The following is a 20,872-nucleotide window of genomic DNA, read 5'->3' on the forward strand; positions in this document are numbered from 1 at the left end:
AGTAGATCCAGACATAGATACAGGTATCATCTGCTAGATTCCTCTGTTCAGTTGCACATATCTCCAGTGAGGGAAGCAATGGTTTGTTTCTATGATATTAAACATTTTTATTGTGAAATTCTTGAAGACTACCAAAAAGTACAACAAATGATATTAGAAAGACCTGTGTACCCACTCCAAGCTTTGGGAAACTTTAACATTTACAAGTCATTTATTTTTATTTATTTATTTTTAAAGATTTTATCTATTTGTTTGACAGAGAGAGACAGCGAGAGCAGGAACACAAGCAGGGGGAGTGGAAGAGGGAGAAGCAGGCTTCCCGCTGAGCAGGGAGCCTGAAGTGGGGCTCGATCCGGGATCATGACCCAAGCCGAAGGCAGTTGCTCAACTGACTGAGCCACCCAGGCGCCCCTACAAATCATTTTAAAAAGAAATAAAATATTACAGAAACAAATGAAGCCCCTTCTGTATCCCTCTCTGATCTTATTCTTGTACTTCCAACACCAGCTATACCTTCAATGACGCCTTGAAATTGTTGTTGATCATGCCCAGGTATGTTTTATGTTTTTAAGTATTTATATGTGTATCCATAAACAACCAGATCACATTTTTACATATTTAAAAAATTAATACAAATGGAGCTATACAATTTTCTTTCTGTAACTTATTTTGATTCAACATTGTTTTTGAGACTTATACATACTGATACATTATAGCCCATGTTCTTTAACTGCTATGTAGTGTCTCATTGTATGAATACCATAATCTAGTTATCTGTTTTCTTGTTAATGGAATTTAGATTATTTTCACTACTGCAAACAATGCACAATGAATATATCTCCGTGTGTGTGTGTGCGTGCGTGTGTTTGTGTGTGTGGTGGCCCTTTAGGGCAGTTTTTCTCCGCTAATAGCATAAAGCCCTGATGCCCTAAGGTATTCACTGTGTGGAATGAATTAACTTCTCCCTTGGACATCTAGAATGATACTAGATATGTGTTATCCTTGGGAGAATTGAGAAAATAGTCACTTGATCATTTTGTTTAGGGCTTAATTTACTTGCAGCAACCTCCATTGAGAAAGACTACCCTAAAGCATATATGTAGAAGCAGCATTGCTGGGTTCAAGGATAGGCATATGAGCTGGAAACCATTAGTTTCCACTAAAACCTGTTCTTTCCTTCTTCCATTGTAATGGAACTGTAGATGGCTCATAGCTGCCGGGCTGAGGATTGCACTTCCCAGTTTCCCTCTCACTTAGATGTGCCCATATGACTAAATTGTCACTAATAGGATGTGAATGGAAATGATGTATGTTGCTTCCCCACTGGTGCCTCAACACCAAGTCACACTTCTCCATATTCTCTTTTTCCTTCCTTCCACCTGGGTGACTGGTGGTGGCAATGAGTAGAACAACTTTGGGAGCTATATGTTGAACCTGACAGAGCCACCATCACCCTGGGTCTCTGACCACCTGCAAGGAGCAGGACTATACTACTGATCTGGTATACTTATCTAAAACTTTTACTTATGAGAGTAATAAACTTGACTTCAACCCACTACATTTTAGGGGTCTGCTAGGGGTCTAACAATACAACCCTCTAGCCCATTTCCAATCTACTAAATATGGCCAAATTGCTCTTTAATGTAGTTCTATCGATTGATAACTCACTCTGCCAGCAACGTGTGAAATATCCTGTTTTTCCAGATCCTTGAAAACAGTTGATGTTGTCAGGTGTTTATGTTTTCCCATGAGATGGACATAAAATAGTATCTCATTGCTATTTTAACTATAATTTCCCTGATTGTTTTCCTGACTGGGTGTCTTTTCATGTTTGAATGGCTGCCCAGGTCTCCTTTACTGTGTGTGAACTATCTGTTCATATCATTTGCCTATTTTTGTACTGGGTTATTTGCCATTTCTTATTGAGTTGTAGAAATTATTCGCATATTTTGTATGAAGAAACTTTGTTATAACTTGTGGTTTCACTTTTCACTTTATGGTTCTTGTAGAGGAGTTTAAATTTTATTGTAGCAAAAATGTATTGATCTTTCCTTTATTATTTGTTTTTGCAACTTGTTTTGGAAGTTCTTCTCTACTCCCAAATTCATAAAGATATTTCACATTTTCTTCTAAACATTTTAAAGTTTTCCCTTTCACAGGTAGGCCTTTGATCTACCTGAAATTAATTTTTCTGTGTGGGCTGATGTAGTAATTCCCTGGGTTTTTAAAAATACAGATAACCAACTGTGCCAGCACTATTTATCCAAACTTCTTCCTTTCCCTATTGATCTGTAATGTTTTCCCGGTCAGTTCATGTTTACATATATGCATGAGTCTGTTTCTAGACTCTTTGTTCTGTTGCACTGGGTATTAATCCATCCTTACGTAGGAACAGCGTGTTAATTAATTCAGCTTTATGATACTGTGGTGTCCACTCTAGCTAGTTGTATAGAAATGGACAAGTCACTTTACTTTTTTTTTTAAATCTCTGAAATGGAAAATATATACCTACACATAATGTTGTTACGGAGATTAAAAGAAACAAGAATTTCACGTAAAGCACCACACAGTAGGTAAGCACTCAGCAGAGTAGTGATGTTATGATCCTGTTGAAGGTACAGATGAAACACAAAGAGAAATACTGTGATCAATCTCTTTGGGAACCTCAGTTTGATTTCCAAAAGGAGTTGGCACACCGGATCTAAGGCTCTTGTTACTCTAGAAACGGAGATCCTCGCGTTTTATTATCTAGAAACCAGGTAGCACAAGATTATGTGAAGGGCAATGGGATAAAAGTGAGAAAGGTGGTAGTGCAGAATGCAGGGTCGAATCCTGAGCAAACACTCGTTAAAATGGTAAGTACCGTAAAAGATAAGATTTGGGGCTGGTTGATCGCTGATGACCTTCACGGGGTTTTCTGGTGCAGAAACGGCCGCACACCGTCGCGTCCGCCCTGCCTACAAACACCGAGCTGCCCGCCCACACAGAGCTACTGTCAACCCTCCCGGCCACCCACTGGAGCACACGGCCTCAGAGAAGATTCCAGACAGGCTCGCAGAAGCTCTGAGAAGGATGGTGCAGAGCCAGGAGCGCGGTGGAAAGGAGGAGCACCCTACACCTCCTCCAGGGCCTCTGCGGCGCTTCTGGGAAATATAGTCCTTTGCCGTGTGTCGAGCCGCGGGCTCCTGGAAGGGGGACTACAATTCCCTTCAGTCTTGGGGAGTCTTTGTGCAGCACGCCTGCGCAGTCTGGCGGCCAATGCCGCTATAAAGGCTTGTTTTGCTCCGGGGCTGATGCTCGGGAGCGTGGTCGAGTGGCCGGTGCGGCCGCCCTGGAGCCGGGGCACAGGTAGGTAGCTGCTACCGCCGCACCTCTTCCCTCTCCCTTGGTTGTCACGGGGGTCACCCCTGTGTGTTCCCTCCGGGGGTGGCGGGCTCAGATCGGGGATAAGAGCAGCTCGGGGGAAACCGGAGACCTGATAAGCGCAGCCTGGCCTCCTTCTAGTCTCCCGCCGCCCCCTCCTCGGGGCGCAACCCCGGAGGGCTCGCGGTGAGGTCCCGGCGTCGGAAGGCAGGTAGTAGGGTGGAATGAGTGGTCGGGAGTGCTGGCTACATTCCCGGCTGCGGCCACCAGGGGGTGCTGCGCCCGCGGCCCGTGGGTGTGGGTCGCCGTGGCCTCCTCAGGCCCGAACTGGCCGTGGGAACGCCCTAGGGTCAGGGCATCCCAGGCGAGGCTGGTCCGGGAGAAGCCCCCATCCTCATGCTTGTGGGGAGGGCGGCCTGGGGGACCCTCGCTCAAGCCGCACACCGGCGACTCTGAGCTGCCAGCAACCTTAGAAGTCATCCTCTCGTGGTTTTTTTTTTGGCAAATGGATAAATGGAGGTTTATGACAGAAGTACGTACAGCAAACCCAGGGCAGAGCCCGAATGGAATCCAAAAATCTCTTGGCTGTCATCGGTGCTTTTCCACTACCACCCCACAGAGCTGCATGTTGCTTTGTGCTTATTGCATGGGGCGGGGTGGGGGGTCATCTGGCTTCTGCACAGCGGTGGGGAGGCAGGAGGCAGCTGGCACGGGACTGATTGGCAAAGTTTCAGAAGGGTTTGAAGGGCGAGATGGGTAAGGTTATGGGGTCTGGCGCCTAAGTGAACGGTGCGGGAGGTGGGAGGCACAACACGTGCATTACAAGAGGGTGGCAAATCGCTTCGGGCTTGTGCAGCTGCAGGGCCTGAATGACATTCCTGAAGTTGGATACCTAAGGAATGTTGTAATGAAGGCAATTTGGAGACACCAGTCTGGCTAGTTACGGTTCTTGTAATCCTGTGGCGTCCCCCCCACCCCCCCACCTCCCATGCAGTTTCCTCTGCATCATTGTGTAGGGAGAATGTCTACACTTTACCACTGGAAGGAGAACCCTGATAAACAAAGCAGCTGACCCAATGGCCTCAGCTCTATTGATTTTGAGTCTGGGCACTTCTTTGGGTTCTCCCACTTTGGTTATTCTGCTAGTGCCATTGTAGAGCTCTGACTCAAACATAAAACAAAACAAAACACCTTTCCTTTTTTCCCTTTCTTGATAACTGAGGCAAGTTCGCATTTAAAAACAACTTTTGAGCAACTGTGAGGGATAACAGAGGAAAATAGGGAAATACACATAGAATCAAAAAGAGTCAAGCCTAGTGATCCTTTCTCAGTTGCTTTCTACAACCGATAGGGATTCCTAGCTCTGGGGTGGCCTCCGTGCGGGGTGCCCTGTCTTACAGCCCTGATACACAGACGATGGAATCCTCCTGATGCTCAAGGCCAAGAGATAGTAACTTTGTGCCTACTCGGGGCCTGCCTACTTTCATGGCTATGCCTCTTTTCCCAGGAAATTAAAGAAACAAGAGCGTTAGAGGTAATGGAAAACTGTTCCCCACCCCCTTTATACATAGGATAACTTGAAATAAAGTGATTGGAACAAACTTTGGTTATCGTGAGTTCTTAGACAATTGAGATGCGCTTTATGTTCTTGACATGGCCTTTGGTATTGTGAATTAGTTTGGCTGTGTCCTTTTCAAATTCACTTCCCTCCTCTTGCCTTTTTTTAAAAAGGAGGACTGATCTTTTCAGTTTCCACATAATCAGCTACCCCATTAGGGAACCTTTTGAGAAGAAGGTTGGACTTCTGTGATCCCTCTAACAAGAAGGATTACTCTGATCTGCAGCTGCATCCTGACATTGGGGACACTGGCAGATGCCAGGTCTGTTTATAGTTTAGGCTTAATGAGGTCTCAGTGACGTGATTGCTGTGCTCTTGGTTGTAAGCCGGTGTTCTTTATGGTGTCGTTTGTCCTTGGACAAGGTGACCTTTTTTTTTTTTTTAAGAGAAGTAATTTAGCAGTATCAACTCATGGTACTTGAACCAGACTGCTGAAAGACCAGAAGTCAGGTTTTTTGTGTGCTGAAAGCACGTCTGTATGGAGGAGATTTAGTCCTTTTTTATCAAGTATTCTCCTTTTCTCTGCTATCTTAAAAAATGAATTGTAGCTGTCAGAATTTTGTCTGCAGAGTAGTACTTTTAAGACACAGTGATAGGTAGGAATTTATGGAATCCAAAAGGCAACATAGCTACACTTCTTTAATTGTTAATGAGGCTGGTATGAAAGGTGTTTTATCAGCTTGTATCTGGGAAACTTTGAACCATCTCAGAGTGGGAAAAATGTTTTCAAGGGGAATGTATGTGTTTTATTTTCTCAGAAGTAACCAGAGTTGATACAGGATATTGATTAAAGGTAGCCAGGTAGGCAGGGGTTTAGAACAGAGTTTCAGGTAGATACTAGGTAAGATTTTGTAGGACAGGAGGGGGAATTTGTTTTTGTTATTGTATTTTACTAACAGCTTTATTGAGATATGATCTATATACCACGAAATGCACCCCTTTAAAGTATACAACCCAGTGTTTGGGTAGCACATTCACAGAGTTGTGCAAACCATCACCACTGTCTAATTTTAGAACACTTTCAGTGCCCCAAGGGGAATTTGTTTGTAAAGTTAAGGTGCAATATTGGTTTGTATTTTATCCATGTAACTTCATGGAGCTTTAAAATAACAACTAATCTATTGCTTGATTATAAAAATGCAGAGCTGGGATATACCGTTGATAGAATTAAGTGCTTTGTAATTTTTCACTTAGTAACATTTAGTAGGAGGAATGATATACATTTTAAAATTGTGGAGTCTGTAATGCTTGGAACAGACTTGAAAGCCTTTTTTTTTTTTTTTTTTTTTTAAAGATTTATCTAAATGCTTTATACTTTGGGTTTCATTTTATTTGAAGGGGGCAGTAGCCCTACTGGTGTGTTTAGTTTTTTCTAATCTTTTTTTTCCCCCTTGGAGGTGGGAAGTGGTAATTCTTGATTCTACTACACTGGAATTTTTTTTTTTTTTTTTAAGTGAAATGGCAGGGCGCCTTGGTGGCTTAGTCGGTTGAGCGTCTGCCTTCGGCTCAGGTCATGGATCCCAGGGTCCTGGGATCGAGTCCTGCATCGGGCCCCCTGCTCAGTGGGGAGTCTGCTTCTCCCTCTTCTTCTGCCTGCGGCTCCCCACTGCTTGTGCTCTTTATCTCTCTCTCTCTGTCAAATAAATAAATATAATCTTAAAAAAAATAAAAAATGAAATGGCACTTGAAAAATTTCTGAAAAATTACTTTTTGTAGATATGATGCTAAGAAAACTTTAATGCTTTTGTCCTTTTTTCTCCTTTTATTTTATTAAAAGTTATTTATTTATTTGATCTCTAACACCCCGTGTGGGGCTGGAATTCATGACCCTGATGCGATCAAGAGTCTCAGGCTCTTCATACTGAACTAGCCAGGCGCCCCCCCACCCCGGTTTTTTCCTATTTTAAAGTACTTTTGCATATGCTTAAGCACAACTTAGGAAATACCTTTCCTTGATGAAATTTTAAAAAGTTTTTAAAAAATTATTTTTAAAGCTCTGGTATCATTGACGTGCATTGTTCTTCCTCGGTGGATTTTTAATTTCAGAAATTCTCAAGTGAAACCGAAAGTCTGTGAGCCCTGGCACCTCCACTCAGAGAAGATGAAGGATATCGACATAGGAAAAGAGTATATCATCCCCAGTCCTGGTTATAGAAACGTGAGGGAGAGAACCAGCTCTTCTGGGCCACACAGAGACCGCGAGGACTCCAAATATAAGAGAACTCGACCGGTCAGTATTTCCTTTCCCGAATCCCTTTTCTTCTCTGCTTGCTGCACTACACCTTCTTTTCTCCTGTAATGCATCATTAAAAAGAAGTTTCATTTTTGTTGTTGGCTTTAGGTCACTGGTAAGAATTTATAGGTGCACGTGAAGGAGGAGAGGTTGGCTTTGGCCTCCCACCTGTTTCTCCCTCTGAGTTCTCCTCTCTCTGGCTTATACTGCCCTTTGGTGCTTTCTGAAAAGGCTTTGCTTAAGGGAAGTCAGCTTGTGGGGATGGGGGTGGGAATGCTGGGAAGGGAGCAGAGGGAGTATGAACCATTGAACTTCATGCTTGTACTTAAAATTGTTTTTTTTCCCCCCTACCTCTGTTGTCTGTGTCTAAAATGCAAATCCTTTGGAGGGACTCATTCAGATTTCAGAGTATTGGAACAATTCTAGATTGTTGTAGTATAATCCTTAAGTTTTCTGAGGAAATCCATGACTGTGAAGGAGCCTTTAGATTACGAATCTAGTTTTCTCCAAGGAAAGGAATGAAATACACATTTGAAACTGGAAGAAATATCTTTCTGCTGGAAAACAAAACAAAAACAACCATACCTTTTCTTCAATTGCATAAGTAACTAATAAGGAAGAATGGGGGTGATTGGGTTTAGGAAGGTGAGGTTTGTGTTCATGTATTTGTTACGTGCAAACTTGAGAAACATGCGAACTTTGCAGCTGACACTGGAGTTCCATTAGCCTGACATTACCTGTCCCTCCTTGGTATGTGAAAGCCGTTGCCTTATTAATCGACATCTTTTCACTAATAGGGGTTTTCTGTCCGCATTGTGTATTATACAGTGCTTTCCCATTCAAGCTTAACTTTGGAGAAACATAGTCAATGTGATCAGTGTCAGGTCCATAGGGTGCCAGTTTGTGACTGATTTGTATCATGTGTCTAGGCCTATGTTAAACACTTCTTGAATATCTTCTGAGAGCTGGGCTCTGTCAGTATAGCACTTAACTCTGGGAAAGCTCACAAAGGCAGCATTGGAGCCAGGCTTCGAAGCGTGATTGGGTGGGGATGCTTTCAAGCTACTGTGTCATCTGTGTTTAGTGGTTTATGAATGAAATGGTATTGATGGTAGAACCTAACTCATGGGATCACTGAGGATTAAATGAGATGATACATACAAAATGCCACATAGCCTGTGCTCAGTAAATGTTAGATTGTAGAACTAGTTGTCTAGAGCTTAGGATGTGAAAGAAAATTCTGCATGCCATGCTAAGGAATCTTTTACTATGGCCATTGGGGAGGTCTTAGAAGTTATTGAGGTGGGTTCCCCCCGCTTTTTATTTTGAGATAACTATAGATCCACATGCAGTTGCAAAAAATAACACAAAGAGATTCCATATACGCTTTATCCAACTTTCCCCAGTGGCAACCTCTTGCATTACTGTAGTATAGTATTTCAACATTGATACAATCATCTACCTTATTAAGACTTAACTGGTTTTGGGTGCCTGGGTGGCTCAGTCGGTTAAGCGTCTGCCTTCAGCTCAGGTCATGATTCCGGGGTCCTGCGATCAAATCTCGCATCAGGTTCCCTGCCCAGCGGGGAGTCTGCTTCTTCCTCTGCCCCTCCCCACCCCTACCCCCTACTTGTGCTTGCTCTCCCTCTCTCTCAAAAATAAATTAAAAAAATCTTAAAAAAAAAAAAAGATGGGGCGCCTGGGTGGCTCAGTTGTTGGGCGTCTGCCTTCGGCTCAGGTCGTGATCCCAGGGTCCTGGGATCGAGCCCCACATTGGGCTCCCTGCTCGGCAGGAGGCCTGCTTCTCCCTCTCCCACTCCCCCTGCTTGTGTTCCCTCTCTCACTGTCTCTCTCTCTCTCTCTGTCAAAATGAATAAATGGAATCTTAAAAAAAAAAAAAGACAACTGGCTTTACAGTTTTGTGGGCACTAGTTTGTGTGTGTATATTCTATGCAGTTTTTTCCAGATGTGTAGATTTGTGTGACCACCACCACGGTCAGAACACAGAACAGTACCATCCTAGGGGTCTCTCATGCTACCCTCACCTTCCTGACAGCCACAGCCACCTCCCTTCCCCTCTCTCCCAGGCTCAGGCAACCTCTAATCTGTTCTCCACCTCGGTAATTTTGTCATTTTAAGAATGCTATATAGATGGAATCACATAGTATGTAACTTTTGAGATTAGCTTTTTTCACTGTGCGTAATTCCCTTGAGATCCATCTACTTTGTTATGTGTACCAGAACTTTCTTTTTGTGCCTAGCAGTCCATATTACAGATAGATCTTTCCTTTTAACTGGGAGTACTATTCCATGTTACAGAGGAACCATAATCTGTTTAACCATTCATTTATTGAAGGACATTCTGGGTTCTTTCTAGTGTGTAGTTGTTACAAATAAAGCTGCCTTGAACATTAGCATATAGGATTTTGTGCGAATAAGCTTTCATTTATCTGGATAAATGCCCAGGAGTGGAGTTGCCGGGTCATATGGTTTTTTAAGTGCATGTTTAGTTGTATAAGAAACTTCAGTACTCTTTTCCGGAATGGCAGTCTACACTTTTACATTCCCACCAACAGTATAGGAGTGATCCTGTTTCTCAGCATTCCTGCCAGTATTTGGTGTTAGCATTGTGCTTTTCTAGCCATTCTGATAGGTATGTCTGATATCTCATTGTAGTTTTCATTTGTGTTACCCAATGGCCAATGATACTGAGCTGAGAGGGATTTTTAAGACTTAATTTTTATCTTAGGAAGACTAGTTTTGAGACAGTGTGGAAAAAACCCATATAGGAGGGAGAGACAAAATACAAGGAGCAGTCAAGAGGCTCCTATGCCAATCCACATGAGAGAGGCCAGGGGTCTGTGTCCAAGCATAATAGGGAGGAGAGAGGAGAGAGGCGATACTTACGAGCATCTCTGGAAGGAGAAGGAAGTATTGGGGGCTATGGGATTGGTGGTAAGAATTTAAAACTATGAATCCCCAAACCAACGTATGGGAAGAGAAGAAGATTCATGGGGTGAGAATAAGTTTGCTTTGAACATGTTGAATTCAATCACTTCCAGATAGAATGATCAGTAGGTAGGTAGAGCACAGGCAGAAAGTCGAGTCGGGAGAAAAAAATTTGAAATCATTAGTGCATCCATGTAGATAAAGCCTTGGAGTGAGCACGCTTGCCCAAGGATGGCTGATAGAGCAGAAGGAGGTGGAACGTGGGAAGCTATTACGTGGTCTGGTGAAATTTCTGGGGCCAGGGTCCCTGTTCAGGTGGTTAGAGTAGAATTGACATTAGGATGTGCGGTGGCAGCCCAGCTTTTCCTCTGCAGTGGAGAAGAACTGGAAATAGAGACACTGTTGTGCCTTTTGTCCCCTAAATTATTAAGTCAGCTGCCAGACAACAAGTTTCCTTCATGTGAGCGAGTCTTATCTTGAAACAGGAAGGCTAATACCACTTTGATAAAATTTCAGGAGTCCACATGAATTTCATTTTCATTATCCTTTCATGTTTCCCAGACTTTTGAATTTGAGTGCTGTTTTCATGATTTTTATCTTATCCTTGTACCCTCTGAACTTTTTTTAGTTAAAGTATTTCTTTTAATCTACTGGGTTTCTTTTTGCTCAGCCTTGACCAAAGCAATAAAATCACAGGTTTATGCAGCCTGGTTTTCATATACATTAAAATGAATGCATAACTATCAAATGTTTTTAAATGTTCACATACCACCTAGAATTTTCTTGAGTATTACCTGTCAAAACCCCAAATTTCTTAGACACATTTATCTTGAACTTGTCTCATATGTTAGTAGTTTGCTGACAGAACCAGCAAGATGATAAAAAATTTCTGGTTGGGAAGCAGAATGGCTATATAAATATTTATTTTTTTAAAAGTGTAAGCAGCTAACTGGTTACAGATTACAATTTCATGTCATATGATTGTAACTATCATTTCTGAATTAGTTGTTAAGGAGGAAATCTGGGACAGGACCTCTCAGATGCCAGGTATTCATCAGAAATAAAAAACAGCACCTCCAACTAACAAAAGATAAGGCTACATCTGTGGCTCTTAATTGGCAAACAAGGTTTTATTCAACCCCATTAGCCTTTCGTGGGTTCAGTTGACATGGAAACGTGAAACTGTGTCAAACCATAAGTCAGAAGCAGAGCACCCAGAAACAAATTCTGATTTTGAACAGGTCAGTGATTTTTTTTTTTCCCCTCAAGCTGTAAGCAAAGGTACGGAGTACACAGTTTGCCTATTTCTTTGTATTGTGACCAGATCTTTCTTTTGGAATACCCTTTGGGAAAATTGCTCTCATCAGTGACATCTTCAAATACTTGTGTCCCATCAGCTTAGAGATAATGAAGGTAAAAATCAGTCATCTTCACACTTACCCTGTGTTTAGGACTATTAAGTTAATGCTTGTGGCCACTCACGATGTGATGCTTAACAGACATCCTTGAATCCTGAGGTACGTATTGCAGTGCCTTCTGCTGCTGTTAGTTTTTTGAGACTAAGGACTAAGCTTGGCATTAGGCTGGCATTATTTGAACCCACATGAAGGTTCATGTCTAGACTACTCCTTAACACTGACTGTGTCTGAAGCATGATTCTCCTGGCTCCTTTTCTTCCAATTGCACATGTAGATCACTAACTCCACAAGCCCTGGTTTGTTTGTTTTAAGATGTGATGTTTATTCATCTTTGTATTCAGCAGTCTCCAAGCTGCACACACAACCCGAACAAAGTGGGCTGGTGCAGATGAAGAGAAACTGATGGGGGGGCCTGCCTGTCCTGCTGTAGAACCTGCAACTCCTAGGCATGTACATAGATGACTGTAATTTAGGTGCTGTGGAAATTAATAAGGAAAGAATGCTTCAGTCTTTGAGATCAGGGAAGACGTCAGGAGGAGGTAGCGTTGATTGGAGACTTGAGGAATAGGTAGAATGTGGAGAAGTGAAGAACTGGCAGAGGAAATTGCTGTGGATAGGGAAGAGTAGGTGCTGTTGGCTGTATGCATGAAGTGTGGAGTCACAGATGTAGAGGGATGGGTCAGAGAGTTTCAGATGATGTGTGTTCTTGAATAATGGGCCGAAGAGTTTGGATTTTAGTTGCTTTAAGTTAAAATTTAAGCAGAAGCAAGACAAAGCTGTGTGATACTTCTATAAGCTTTTTTATTGTGGTGGTAGTTTTTGCCTGCTGCTCTCAGGCCAAAGCGAAGGGTGACTTGTTTTTCACAAGCATGTCTAATCTAGGAAAAGAGGAGGAATGGAAATAAGGCAGAAGTTAACTCATATGCCGTTATGACCGCTCACTCTTTTTTTCCCTTCTCTCAAAAAAAATGGTGAAATTTTCTTTCTACCAAGTTAGAATATTCTGCCTGTCGAAAAGGTAACAAAGCAAGTACTCATAAAGTCCAGTGACCTTCACTGGTGTTTCCTTTAGGTCCGTGTTAGACTGACCCTCTAGCCTTGGTTGGAGTTTTCATAATTAATGATTTGAAGTATTTTGGTGAGCTGAAGTTATATCCCGGGGATCAAGGACGTGAGTCTAATCTCTTACCAAGAAATATCATTCTAAGACATATTATTTTGAAAGAATTATGGTCTCAATATAGAAACTATGCAACTTATAGAAGATTATAGCAGAAAACAAAAATCACCCTTAACCGCTCTACCTCGCAACAGCTACTGTTATAAAATGGTTTTGTCTAGTACATTACACTTTCAGAGATTTGAACTCGGAAAGCTTTTCTGTATGGACTAAGGGTATGTGAATTTGTGTATGCCCTCGTGTTTTCAGAGTCAAGAATATTACCTGGGAGTCCACTTGCTGTTAGGAAGGAGAGCAGGATGAAGGAGATTAGTATTTGCAGTTTCTGCGTTATTTTTCTCTTGATTGGTATTCAGTGACTCAGCAGATTTTCTGGACAGTCAGTGATAGGATGAGTAAGAACACCTGCTCTTTTTTTTTTTTTTCCTTTTCCCTATAGGCATCTGTAAAGCTTGATAAAGCTCAGTACGGGTGTGATACGGTTATCTGGCGTGGTGCTGCCGGGGGTTGGTTTCCAATAGCAGCCCAGAGTCCTCTGGCAGAGATGACAACAGCTCTGTTACTGGTGCGGAGCCCAAGTGGCTTTCCTGAGTGGTGAAATGAAGCCACAGTGCCGTGGGTCTCCTGAGGCTGGCCTGCTGCCGGGATCAGGAGCTCTGCTGGACTGGCTGCAGTAGGGTTACTGCTGCTTTCCTAGGAAATGCTGCTTAAGGGAAATAGAGCCTGTTGGCCTGAGTTAAAGGAGCTTTCTGTCAAAAGGGAAGAGAAGTATTGGAACAGCTTCCTGTATTTTATTTTTTTATTTTTTAATTTTTTTTTAAAGATTTTATTTATTTGACAGAGAGAGAGAGAGAGCACAAGTAGGCAGAGCAGCAGGCAGAGGGAGAGGGATAAGCAGGCTCCCCAAAAAGCAGGGAGGCCTATGCGGGGCTCGATCCCAGCACCCTGGGATCACGACCCGAGCGGAAGGCAGATGCCCAACCAACTGAGCCACCCAGGCGCCCCGGCTTCCTCTATCTTAAGCAGCTTTAAATACCTGAGTCTTTCTTGTGTTAGGATATATAATTGGGATGTTACAAATGGTTAATGAAAACTTGTTCAGTGAAATCTTGGTTCTGCTTTTAGGTAGACTTCTGCTGATGCTTTCTTTAATGTCTCACCGTTTTTTCCCCTTTCTCTTAATCAAAAACAAAAAGGTCGATGCCCAGGAACAGGAAACAGGGCCTCCAGAAGTCTTTGCAATGATCAAACCTGTCAATATCACAATGACAGATTAATGTGAAGTTAATTTGGCTCACTGAAATTCACTAATTAGCAGAATTAAGCTTCTCTATCCCTTCCCTTCTTATCCTCTTTTTAGGGAGTTAGCCTATTTAGGTAATTAGATCTTTATATATGTTTTAATTATTTAAGGTTATTTTGTAAATTAGCTGTTCAAGGAATCAACTTAACTCTTATTAGATACTCAGATGAGAACTTATGTTTACCAGAGCAGACGCTTGGTTTTCTTAAATGTAGTCTCACGGTAGGAAAATGGCCAAACTGCCCAAATCTTCCCTTTTGTGTTTGCTTCTCACCCTGGTGGGTGGTTGCAGCCTGCTCTGCAGTACAGGGTCACGTGACAGAACCTCTAAGGTCTTATACTAATCATCTGACCTGGGCTTGTGCATGGTGCTAGGCACTGAAAGAAGTTTTACGTACAAATTATACTTTGGATTTTTTTTTTTTTTAAAGCTAAAGCCTGACAGTCTTGAAGAGATTTTATCAGATGCAGAAGAGCAAAATTCTACTATCTAAATCTCAGTCTAGGCTACATATTAAAATCACTTAAAGAACATTAAAAACAATGCTTATGCAGGGCCATATCCTAGACCAATTAAACCAGTCTCTGGAGTAGCCCTCAGGCATCCGTGTTGTTTTAAAGCTGTGCTTGTGATCCTAATATGTAGCCAGCGCAGAGAACCTCTGCTGTAGATCTCATGGAATAAAGTTTCTTCTTATCCCTTCAACCAATGGGGCTCCAAGTGTTTCCTGTAAGTCTTTTTTTCTCCTCTGGTTCAATTTCAGTTTAATCCTTTGAGACCTTATCATTGTAATAACCTTAATCTCACACCCCAGCATAATAGGAACTTTGAACTTTGAATAAATTCCTTGGAATTTAGCTTATGAAACAACTAAAAGCCCTCAAATTCCTGCCAATTACTGGAAGATGCTAGATTATGAACTGCAGAAAAATACCTGTTTACCATGATGTTGGTGTTAAGTTCTATCCATTGGTCTTATGGATGAACTCTTGAAGGTTGCCTTCTAGAATTTTGCTATTCACCTGGACTGAAGTGGCCACTAATTTGGAAGTTCTTAAGGGAAGAGTCTGAGATAGTCAAGATCATGTTCCTAACCCACTGGAGTACGGCTGGGTTGAGAACTGGGAGAGGAAATGTCCTTTGTAGTTCTCTTTGCCTTGTTGGAGGTAGGGAGGATGGGAATGCCTGAAGTCAGCTGGTCTTGGGAGAGTATCACCTTTTTAATTTCTTTTCTAATTTAAAAGAAAACTTTAATTTCTTTTTAATTTAATTTTTAATATTTTGAGTCTCTTGATGATATAAGAGTTCCCTTTAATAAGTTTGTCTGTCTAGATGTTTGTCATAAAGGCAGCTATAGGGCAGGGACACCTACAGAAAAGCTTTTACTTGGGCCAGAAAGGTTTATAAGAGGCTGCTCATTCTGAGTCTGTGTTAAGATCTTGAGTTAAGGAGAGGAGAGGGAGAATGTGCTGTAGGATCTGAGGCCAGTCCATTCTGATGGTGCCCCAAATACCGCTTTTTTTGTGGAGTGTGCCAGACAAGAGTGTTGCAGCCTTTAATCCCTTGGAAGCCGAGAGGCGCCTCTCCACTGCCAGTTGATTCCTGCCCTCCCTGCATTCAGGAACAACTTGGATGAATCCTCAGCCCCTGGGCTTAGGAAGGCTGCCCCGCTGTTGTCCTGCTGTCAGGAAGGGATTGTGCAGCCTGGGGAATGATTTCTGGCCCCTGGTACCTTGTCCCAGGGGCCTCCATGCAGGGAAAAGCCCATGGTTGCCCTGTCAGCAGACATTCCGCTCTGGCAGCCTGTTAAAATGAGATGGGGCCAACTAGTTAAGCGGCGGCCATGCTGTGTCATAGGTGCGCCAATTATCACAGCCATGGGGATGGTGCTAGTGTGCACCGCGGAGGGGAAGTCTCTTATGCAAGGATCTCCGTTTGCTTATGGGTCAAAGAGTTCTTGTTTCCCTCACCAGGTAGACAGGAATATGACCATGTGTTTCCCTGACCTTTATTTGAACCGTAGCAGAACCTGGATTTCAGGCCCCTTAGCTCCCCAGTCCCCCGTCCCGCCTCCACTGTGCCCTATCAGCATCACCTTAGTAGGATAAATAAATGCTCAGCGTCTCCTAGCTACATAATCCTCAGGAAGATATAAGTGGCAGTAGTATTTCCTTGTTTCATGTTTTCTGAGTCCCTGGATCAAGCAGTATTTTTCCCTTTGGAACGTATCAACTGCTGCAGATGCCTTTCTCTGGCCGAGTCATCCCGCTGCGGAGAGCCTTTCAGCCTGCAGTGCGTGTTTAGGAGAATAAAGAGGAATGGGTGTCCTTATCCCATCTCAGGAGAAGCTTTCCAAAATTACTTATAAAAAGGATTTAAAATACTGTAACATAACAAGTAGGCCTCATAAAATACATCCCCCTAGATCAGCATACATGAAATCCTAACTATGTAAGCTCGTTAGCCATCTAGGGCTACCCCTAGCACTACTGACACATTGGGGCCAGAGAATTCTTTGTTGTGGGAGGTTGTTCTGTGCATCGTAGGATGTTCAGCGGCATCCCTGGCTTCTATCCACTGGGTGCACAGTTGTGACAACCAGAAATGTGTCCGAACATTGCTAAATGCCCCTGGGACAAGCAAAATCACCCTCCCTTGAGAACCAAGGGACTACGTACCCTGTAATATTGTAGCCACATGTTGCTGAACATGTGCAGTGTGAGTTGAGATGTGCTAGATATATAAAATACACCCTGGTTTCAAAGACTTGGTACAAGAAAAGAGTGTAAAGCATCTCATTAATAATTTGCATTATTACAGGGCGCCTGGGTGGCTCAGTTGGTTAGGCGACTGCCTTCGGCTCAGGTCATGATCCTGGAGTTCCAGGATCAACTCCCGCATCGGGCTTTCTGCTCGGTGGGGAGTCTGCTTCTCCCTCTGACCCTCCTTCCCCTCATGTGCTCTCTCTCTCTCATTCTCTCTCTCAAATAAATAAATAAAATCTTAAAAAAAAATAGTTTGCATTATTACATGTTCGCATTATATAATGTACTATTTATTACATATATTACATTAAAATGTAAGTAATTTTACATTATTATAATTGCATTGATTACATATTTAAAAGATAATATTTTCTATCTATTGGATTAAGTAGAATCTTTTATTAAAATTAATTTCACCTTTTTAAAAATGTAGCTACTAGGAAAACTTAAATTACATTTATTGCTTGCATTATATTTCTGTTGGACAGCACTGAGCTGATGTACTTGATCTAATGTAGTTTAGCCATTAATTTTGCATTAGGTATTTTGTTCCTAATAAACCATTGAATTTAAATTATTTTTCTCAGGTGCCTGGGTGGCTCAGATGGTTAAGCGTCTGCCTTCGGCTCAGGTCATGATCCCAGGGTCCTGGGATCAAGTCCCGCATCGGGCTCCCTGCTCCTTGGGAGCCTGCTTCTCCCTCTGCTTCTCTCTCTCTCTCTCTCTCCCTCTCTCTCTCTCCTCCTCTGTCTCTCATGAATAAATAAATAAAATCTTTAAAAAAAATTATTTTTCTCTTTGAAAATTTTCCTTCATACATTACTATTATAAAAAAAAAAAGGAGCATGTAGAGTGCTCTCCTGAGTACCTGCCAGTGGCATATTAAATATCAGTTCAATGTTCAGATGATGTACGTTTGTCTTAGCATTTCCCTCCTTGTATTGGAGGTATATAGGGTTGTATCTTAAAATTTAGATTTTTCAATTGGTGACATTGAATTTAGAGGCTGAGAGATGGAAACTTTTGAACGAATTTGGTAGATCATTCTGGATTTGGGCCTTTTATAAATACTAGAATGTAACCTGCATGAAGGTAGTGATATAGAGGTGTGAGGTCTGTCTGTTCACTCCTGCATCCCCAGCACCTAGAGCAGTGCCTGGCACATAGTAGGCCTTTCAGTAAGTACTTGTTGAATGAATGCATTAAAAAAATCATACACTGTTCGGTAAAAGCTGGCTGTTCAAATGTATTAGTGAGCGTGTCATTACTGTAGCTTTATTCCCCTTCCCCTTAATGTTAATTTAATTATGCAAAAGTTTTCCTTTTTATATTTAAAACCATCCATCCTGCCTTTGATGAGTTTCTGGCTTTGGGGGAAAATGGAGATTCTCCCTCCCATAGCTCAGCTTTTAAATAAGCTATTTAGTTCTCTTCTATTTATTTCATCTTTTTAATGTAACTTTTTGGAGTTACTCCCAGATAGATTAATGTATGGTGTGTCTTTTAGATGTTGGTGTTTCTAGTGTCCAGTGTGGGGGTCATCTCCTACACACAACACTAAGCAATTCTTGGACACCAGCAGGATGTCTGAGAGTTCACGTCAATTCTGACACTAATCCTGAGACAGCATCAGATTCTACAGGTTAAGGGCTCGGTCCTACAAGACTGCCCTCCATTCCACAACCTCAGACGCCAGTCATAAGCCCCAGGTTGTTTGTTACCTATACTTCTGACCGACTGGCTACAGATGGGAGGTTCCAACAACCTCCTACTTAAAGTTCTTTTAATTTGCTAGAGCAGCTCACAGAACTCAGGGAGACACTTACTTAGATTTATCAGTTTGTTAAAGGTTGTGATAAAAGATATGAACAGCCAGATGAAGAGAAACACAGGGCAAGATGGGGGGAAAGGGCGTGGACCTCCAGGTGCACCAGTCTCTCCAAATCTCCATGTGTTCCTCATCCTGGAAGCTCTCCAAACCTAGTCTTTTTGAGTTTTTATGGAGATTTCATTACATAATCATTATTGACTAAGTTATTGGCCATTGGCTGATTCAACCTGCAGCCCCATGGTGGGGAGCAAGATTGAAAGTTTTAACCCTTTAATGATGTGGTTGGTTCTTCCAGCAATCAGCCCCCAACCTTGGATGGGGTCCAAAAGTCACTTTCATTAAGACAATAAAAGACACCTTTATCACTCTCAGCACTTAGGAAATTCTAAGGGGTTTTGGAGTAGTAGGGGTTTTGATCCAGTAACTGTTGATGAAGACCAAATATATATGAAAATATATTTTGGTTATCTGAGTTACCAAATATATATTCTTATAAATCACAGTGTCACATAGTAAAACCTCAGTCTCAATTAATTCATCTTTAATCTGTTATTTGTTTGTCCCAACAGTATTCACTGAATCATGTTTCTCTACCCAGTTATATTATTTATGCTTTCGTATAGTAAGCCCTTATGGTTTGAATATATTAAGTCTTTTCTCTTGGTTCATTTCCATTTTTTAATCCATCCAACCTTAGAATGTTGATAACTCACTTGACAGAATGTTAATATGGTAGGATCTGTTTATTTTTACCTTTGAATAGACATACTTTTTTTTTTTTCCTGGCATTCTTGGCCAGGTAAGCTTTTTTAGGAAGCCTAGAGAGAAGAATTTAGGCCAGTAGAATAGTTAGAAGGATGAGACATCTGTGCAGTTACTGGCAGGGTGGTATAAAAATAATTTTATTTTATGTTTCAGTATAAGTCTATAATGTATCTATCTTTTAACATCTGTTTACCTTTGATTTAGAAATAATCAGGAAGTACATTTTTGCAATTAAGTAAAAGTTTATTTACATTCTAGTGTTCTAATCATGTCCTTTTGACTTTGACTTTGGAAACTACTATTTGCTTATCATGAGGTTAGTTGAGAGAGTCAGAGTTTATTTTAATCTGATACTCATCCTGGGGAAAAGAGGAGCGATGTCTAGAAAGGAACATTTGAGGTCATCTTGTACAGTGACGGTTTATTTGCTTGTTTTTTTCTTTGAAAGGAATGTAGCATGGTCATTAAGAGCCTCGGCTCTGGAGCCTGGATTCAAATCCCTGCTGCTACTTAACATCTAAGTGTCTCCCTTTCCTCAGCTATAAAATAGGAGAAATAATAGTACCTACTCCTAGAGTTGTTATGAGGATTTAAATGAGTTAGTATCTATAAAGTACTTGAAACAATGCTTGGCTGAGATCTGGCTACAAATAAGGAAGATTGCACTAGCTTCCTCTATTTCTTGCTAAAGCCCCAGGGACGGTGGGATAGAGGCAGCTTCAGGTCAACAAAATAAAACTGAAAGTACTAAAGCTAACGGTCGTTGGGGGAAGGTCATCAAGAGGATGCAACTACCAACTGATCTGTGAGCTGGACCCTTACAATGGGAAGCTCCTTATCCCCGACCCCTGTCCTTGGAATGTGGCTGCCACTTGCCTTCCTCTCTCCCAGAAGCTGCCCCAGGGACACAGCCTTGAGATAACCATATGTTGTGGAGACCACCTGGACTGTATATATGACTGAACCTGGTTAGTGCTTCTATATAAACTTTTAAGATTCTGGCAGGTGGGAGTGGAGATCTACTCATCTTGTGGCCACTCAAGAAAAGTCTTGCATGTAAGTTCCCTTGTTTATTAAACCTGCCACCTACCAGTTGAATGGTTTGCCTCTTTCTTTGATATCTCCTTGTGTGTATGGGGACCAGTTTACAAACCAACAATTGGCAAACCAGCCAGAAGACCAAAGAAATGGCCACTGGAAAGAGGCATCCTCCTTGAGGGAAATCCCTGGTTGGCTATCAACCTTGATGTGGAGAGTCGTGGCCTATATGTTAGATGCTTGTAGCCCACCACGCGAGTACTGGGATGCCCTAAAAATGCCAGTGGGTTTGATGTGCTTTTGAGAAACTACACATAGCACAATGCGGCAAAGGAGGGAAAGGAATGGCTGCCACAGTGAGCTGATCTTTACTGTGGGCAGCTCTGCTGGCCACTGATGCCCAGCTAG

At 42.1% G+C, this 20,872-nt stretch overlaps 1 protein-coding gene across 4 annotated transcripts in view; it reads left to right on the forward strand.

The window, feature by feature from the left end:
- Positions 1 to 20,872, forward strand: part of ABCC5 (ATP binding cassette subfamily C member 5) — a 160,890-nt gene that overhangs the window by 71,310 nt on the left and 68,708 nt on the right. For 3 of the 4 annotated variants that reach the window (XM_073896420.1, XM_073896437.1, XM_073896447.1), the window contains exon 3: positions 7,028 to 7,211. In XM_073896420.1, coding sequence (XP_073752521.1) covers positions 7,028 to 7,211 — 184 coding nt within the window. Of the gene's footprint in view, positions 1 to 3,221; positions 3,349 to 7,027; positions 7,212 to 20,872 lie in introns of those variants that run through there. The other variant, XM_025877691.2, reaches the window with a different exon arrangement.

Source organism: Callorhinus ursinus, unplaced genomic scaffold (genome assembly GCF_003265705.2).
Source record: "Callorhinus ursinus isolate GAN/ISIS: 27379988/994484 unplaced genomic scaffold, GSC_fseal_2.0 scaffold1, whole genome shotgun sequence".
Taxonomy (NCBI): domain Eukaryota; kingdom Metazoa; phylum Chordata; class Mammalia; order Carnivora; family Otariidae; genus Callorhinus; species Callorhinus ursinus.